The 6798-nt window shown below is 43.2% G+C and overlaps 1 protein-coding gene across 1 annotated transcript; it reads left to right on the top strand.

Moving 5' to 3' along the window:
- Positions 1–490: 490 nt before the first annotated feature.
- On the top strand, positions 491–2422 carry LOC310792593 (leucine-rich repeat-containing protein 4C-like; the record flags this gene model as incomplete). Its single annotated transcript, XM_083654303.1, has 1 exon — positions 491–2422. The coding sequence occupies one exon, from the start codon at positions 491–493 to the stop codon at positions 2420–2422; it is 1932 nt and encodes a 643-aa protein (XP_083510429.1).
- Positions 2423–6798: the final 4376 nt, after the last annotated feature.

Here is a 6798-nt window from a genome sequence, read left to right as displayed (position 1 = left end):
TACTCATTATGTACCGGCGTTGTGTATAGGTGGTACTTGCAGCAACCCATGTTAAGGGCTTGTCCAGGGGTGGGTACGAACCGCCGACCTTCGGCTTGGGAGTCAAAGACACTAACCACTCCACCAAAAGAGCTAGCTCCCTTGGGGGAGCTGATTAACATGCCTTTATACTGGGGAGTGAGTTTAACCAATCCACTCGCTACCACACTGGACTCACGAGGAATCAACACCTTGGTTCACCTCGGTTACAATTACTGACCTGAACATATTGAGGAACATCAAATGCTATAAATATCGGCTAAATATATCAGCATTTTAATGATAATAGTTTTAATTGAAATGTCTGGATCTCAAAGTGCCGTATATTACAGAATATTCATTACACCACAGATTCAATCTTTAACACAATCTCTCCCTTCTTTCTCTCTTTTCATTCCAGTGTGCCCAAATCCTCTTTCCAAAGAGTGGAAGACCAGTCAATGAATTATGAATGTTAAACAAGATGACCTCCTCTCGGCAGCAGCAGACGATGAGAGGTCCTAGGCTGAACCGGGCCTTGTCCGACCCTTTGCTTGTGCTGCTCCTGGCCCTCCAGCTGCTGGTGGTGGCAGGGCTGGTACGTGCTCAGACGTGCCCCTCTGCCTGCTCCTGTAGTAACCAGTTCAGTAAGGTCATTTGCACACGCCGGGGCCTGCGCGATGTCCCTGATGGCATCTCCACCAACACACGCTACCTGAATCTGCAAGAAAATCTCATTCAGGTCATTAAGGTGGACAGCTTCAAGCACCTGAGACATCTGGAGATCCTGCAGCTGAGTAAAAACCACATCCGCAACATTGAGCTGGGAGCCTTCAATGGACTGGCCAGTCTTAATACCTTGGAGCTCTTTGATAACCGCCTCACCACCATCCCTAACGGGGCATTTGAGTACCTCTCTAAACTGAAGGAGCTGTGGCTGAGGAATAACCCCATAGAGAGCATCCCTTCCTATGCTTTCAACAGAGTGCCCTCATTACGGAGGTTGGACCTTGGGGAGCTCAAACGCCTTTCCTACATATCTGAGGGCGCTTTTGAAGGGCTGAGCAATCTGCGCTACCTAAATCTCGGCATGTGCAATCTGAAGGAAATTCCCAACCTTATCCCCCTAGTGAAGCTGGACGAACTGGAGATGTCGGGGAACCAGCTATCTGTCATCCGGCCTGGCTCCTTCAAAGGCCTCATCCACTTGCAGAAGCTATGGATGATGCATGCCCAGATCCAGACCATAGAGAGGAACTCCTTTGATGACCTGCAGTCGCTAGTGGAGCTCAATCTGGCCCACAACAACCTCACCCTATTGCCCCATGATCTCTTCACTCCCTTACATCACCTGGAGAGGGTGCACTTACACCACAACCCATGGAATTGTAACTGTGACATCCTCTGGCTAAGCTGGTGGCTCAAGGAGATGGTTCCTGCCAACACCAGCTGCTGCGCTCGCTGCAGCTCACCCACCAGCCACAAGGGGCGCTACATTGGCGAGCTGGACCAGAACTACTTTCACTGTTATGCTCCTGTTATTGTGGAGCCTCCGGCAGACCTAAATGTGACCGAGGGGAGTGCTGCGGAGTTGAAATGCAGAGCCAGCTCCCTGACCTCGGTGAGCTGGATTACGCCCAATGGTTCCATCATGACACACGGTGCGTACAAGGTCCGAATCTCCGTGCTGAATGACGGCACGCTGAATTTCACCAATGTCACCATGCAGGACACAGGCACCTATACCTGCATGGTGAGTAACTCTGCAGGCAACACCACAGCATCCGCCACGCTCAATGTGTCCTCTCCAGAGAACAGCGGTTTCAGCTACTTCACCACAGTGACAGTGGAGACCATAGAAACGCCGCATAACGAGGGCTTCACCACTGTGCAGCAGAAGGTGGGCCCCACCCCCTCTGGTTCATGGGAGTCCATGTCATCCACCTCGACGACTACCACCACAGTCCGGACGCCGCTCTCCACCCGCGCCACAGAGAAGACTTACACCATCCCCGTCACGGAGGTGGAGGGCTCCCTCAACGGATTGGACGAGGTAATGAAGACAACCAAGATCATTATCGGCTGCTTTGTGGCAATCACCCTCATGGCAGCTGTCATGCTGATCATCTTCTACAAGATGCGCAAGCAACACCACCAGCAGAACCACCATGCGCCCACGCGCACCATCGAGATCATCAACGTGGACGAGGACTGTGTGACGGGTGGGCCAGGCATGGAGGGACACCTGACTCTGCCCCCGCTGGACCACGAGCACCTCAACCACTATAATACCTATAAGACTGCATACAACCACGCCACTCTCAACTCCATACACAGCTCAGCGCACGAACCTTTGTTAATCCGGGCCAGCTCAAAAGACAATGTACAAGAGACCCAGATCTAAAACTTTTTTCATAATGCGACATTATAACGCTGAAGAAATGAACATTATTGACATTTTGGTTGTGAGGACAGCGGCAGAGACAAGGTGGCACAGACTGATGTGTGCTTGGGTAATCAATGGTCAATGACTTTGGGAACTAGGGTATGTCTACTGTTTCAAAAAGTGTCTTTACAAAACAGAAGTTATTTATTTAAGAAAAAAAGCTATTGTGGTTAAATCAAGAAAAAACTGTATTCTGCAATTATTTTTTCAGCACTTAATTCATTACAGCAATGTTTTAATGTTATTCCTTTCATTTGACAGGTTTGGTTTACTAATATGCTTTCAAACTCTGTGTGAACACATCTGTGTGGAAAAACTCCAAATTATGTTTAAGGTAAACAGCAGATTCCGGCTGCTACGAGATAGTAGCCTTGTTTTCTCCCATGTGTCAAAGAAATCTGGAGCACATTAGTGACTTTCTCTAGCGATGAATTAACTGATTAATCTTTTTTTGTGAACTTCTGTAATTGAGATGAACTCTCAGTGATGAAATTTGATAATAATTCAATATTGTATTAAACCTGTCAGTCACACACACACACACGCACACGCACACGCACACACACACACATTAAACACAGATGCTCTCTTGACTCTGCCATCAATAGACCGAGGATCTCAAATGAGGGGAATATGAGCTAAGTTCCACTAATGTAAAAATGAGGCCAACTATTAGAACTACATATCAGTTAATTTAAGTTCTATTGAGTAGCCTATCTATGAAAGAAAATATCATCCGTCTTTGTTTCTATTCCACATCCATAATATCATTTGATCCCTAATCTCTTGTTTTGATTCATGTTTTCAGCTTTGCAGCAATGACTTGAGATTCTTATATACAAAAAAAAAAGATGTCATTTACAAGCATTAATGCACGTCCTGATCTTTGAAGGACATGATACAGGAGCAAATGTTGATGCCTACATTATAATCAACAGGGGCCGCAATTGGAAAAATGGGTGGCGGGGGTATTCTGAAAACCTTTATGTTCTTAACTTGTGGCAAAATGACCCATCTGCATCGCCTCAAAAAGTGCTCCATGTATCCTGGCCTTACCTGTACTTTTAAAGGGTGTTTTGTACTGTTGCATTATGAAGATGATTGCTATGAAGCTATCATTTGTCATGCAGTGGGTGACCCCCTTACTTCATTTATAATACTGCAAAACTGGACACAGTCAGACGCAGACTGGTGAGCTGAAGAAAGAGCTTAAACCCTTTATACAGCTGTCTGAAGCACATTGCCTGTCATCTGTGTGCCACAGCCACACACACATGGGCAGTGCATGGCAGCGCCACATTCACACCATGCCCCTGCCAACCACCAGACTGGGCCCAGAGGAGAGAGTGCCAGGGCTTATGCTGGGAGAGGCTTTGTAGGGGTGAACGTGTGGGCCTGGGCATCAACTAGATGTTGAGGTTGCACCTGCATCTCGCTCCTCTCCCCGCAGAACACAACACAATTTCCATTTTAATTGATGTGCCCATGGGCTTTGGATGGACCAAGCTGTGCAGGCAACCTGGGAACCATTTCAAAGTCCCCACAGTGAGAAATGGCACCGCAAATCCAGAGGTTAGGCAAGTGTTTGTCAGATCCAAGGCTTAGAGAGATACTCCAGGTGTTTCGATAGAGATTAAGTACAGTTTTTGCTCTCTCCCTCTACTCCCCTCGTATAGTCAAATATACAAAACAAGACTCATGATACTCATGATGCTTAATTCAGTTTTGCATTTATTACACAGAAAATATATTGTATGCATACAATAAGAAATTAGCTCTCCACAAAAAAAGGTATGTGTCTAATATGTCACCATGGATACCGTTGACCTTGCCCTAAAAGGCAGACACTTCCCCATAGCTTAATGCTTTAACAGTTTTCAAGTAGCGGGGACAAAAATTGAGATAGCCGTTTGTCTCAATATCTGTTGACTACTAGAGTATAAAAGGAGAATGAAATACAACAACCAGGCTAATGCAGACAATTGATTACCTCATTGGATCTTGACTCTTGGACCCTCTGGACACAATTACCCATCCCATAATTGCACTTCTGTGGAGTTTGGCACATTTGTAAACCATAGAATGACCTGGGTGTGTGTCATTTAGTCTGTGTTTGAGGTTCTAGTGGTGGGATGTGGAGTTCTACTCAGTTTAAGTAAGAACGTGTGACCATCTTCCCTTTTTGCCTTTAGTTGGAGGTGAATCATCAGAAAATGTTAATGTTAAATTTGTTGCATTTTAGTCAAGCTGTCTCATGTATGTAAGATATCTAAATATTTTTGGTCAAAATATTTTTTTCCCATTTTTTTCTTTTGTTTATTTTCTGAGAGGGAATGCTGTTCTAGTGGTAGATTTATATAAAACACATTTTGAGAATAAAACTAAACAAAAACAAAAACTTTTTAAATTTTGATTTTACATGTGCCAACAACCTGTTCTAAAAAGTGAAAAAGAGAAACATTCTGTAAAAGAATAAGAAATTGATTTTCATGTAAGCATTCTTTCATTACCTTTAAAAGATATGAAGATCGATTATAGAAACCAGAGTTTGTAGTTCATACACAAAATATGGTTAAAATAAACTATTGTTGTTTTTCTGTATTGCCTGATTCTTATTTCCATCCAGTCACTCAATACAATGGGATTGATAGAAATATAGTGGTACAGCATTGGGAGCTGTTGGAATGTTGGATACGGTAAGATACACAATATGATATGATATGATATGATACAAATTACCAGAAAAAGTGATTATATGGTCAACTGTACACAGCAGGCATATAAACTGTTTACCACAACATAATGAATGTAAGGGTGATGAAAACATGAACTGACTTGTGTAATAGAAAACACAATATAAATTATTATAACCCCACCGCCTACAGCTTTCTTAGATTTCACAATATTTACCTGCACTAAACATGCATTAATAATGATGACAGCCCTCACTACCATTAGCGATGTTTCACAGCATTGTTTTCAGTCTCAAATGAAGTTTGTGAAATGTAATGTGAAAAAAGAACTTATATTGTGTATGTTTTTCCATGTACACATACTGTAACTCCTATTGCATTTACAGTATCTTATACTTACAAAAATACAGTGTGCGAGCTGCCTTATAACTTGACATTATAAGTGATAGTGAAATACAGACACAGTACAGTGTGTATAATATGCTGATAAATACAGTACAGTATGTATTCTGAGTCTTGATCTACAAATGTGACCTGTTTCAATCGCCGCCTGTCGCAGCAGTGTTTTTTCTTCAGCTGCTAGTTCGGTGAGTTTTGCTCGTAGAGTGATAAGACCAGAGATGGGAAAAGTACACACTTTCTTTACTTAAGTAGAAGTACAGTTACTTGTATAAAAAATAATCTGGTAAAAGTAGAAGTACTGATTCAACTTGTTTACTTGAGTAAAAGTAAAAAAAAAGTACAGACTCTGAAATGTCCTCAAGTATAAAGTATTTCTACCGGCTGGTTCTGCGCAAAGCTAATAGAAACTCATGTCATATTAATACAATCAAATATTAAACTTAAAAGATCCCCTCCAAACATGTTTTAAGATGCATAAAGACTATAGTTTGATTAATAATTTGTGTATGTTTTTTCCACAAAAAAGGTGCACATAATGCATGAAAGCTGGGAGAGCACGAGCCAAGAGAGACCGACAACGTGGGTTTGAGCCTCAGTCACTTTTGAAGGGCGACAGCCAGAGGAAAGAGTGAAAAGCCTGAGAAAAACCTGTCTTAAGAAGAGTGACTCAGTGGATCAGAGAGTTTGATACCAGCCTACCAGCTTCTTCGTTTGAGTCTCAGTCAGTTTTGACCTTGTGGGTTCGAGCCTCAGTGAAAACTTGGATTTTGAAGAACAACTTCCCAAATGAAGAGTGAAAAGCTATGACAGAAAGGAAAGGCAGAAAGCTTATGAGATTCAGTGGCTCACAGAGTTTGACAGCTGCATGAACGTTTTGAGGTTGTGGGTTTGATCCTCAGTCAGTCAGAGAATTTTGAAAGTGCACACCCAGATGAAAGCCCTGACAAAACCTGTCTTGAGAAGTCTGACCTGGTGGCTCAGAGAGTTGTTTTGCTGCTCAGCAGTTTTGAGGTTGTGGATTTGAGCCTCAGTCAATTTTGAGCTTGTGGGTTCAAGCCTCAGTCAGTTTTGAATGGTGAAAGCCAGAGGAAAGACACAAAAGCGCACAGAGAAAAGCTGTGAAGGTGAAGGGAAGCTCATGGTGCAATGTAGTTGTGGACCACATAGAGATGCAGGAGCATGCGGGTGGCCGCTTTGATTCCTGCTCCTCCAACACAATTGGTGAATTTTGAAAGTCGA

This window comes from Poromitra crassiceps (genome assembly GCF_964638095.1).
Source record: "Poromitra crassiceps genome assembly, chromosome: 18".
NCBI lineage: Eukaryota > Metazoa > Chordata > Actinopteri > Beryciformes > Melamphaidae > Poromitra > Poromitra crassiceps.
This window is presented reverse-complemented; position numbering and strand designations above follow the sequence as displayed.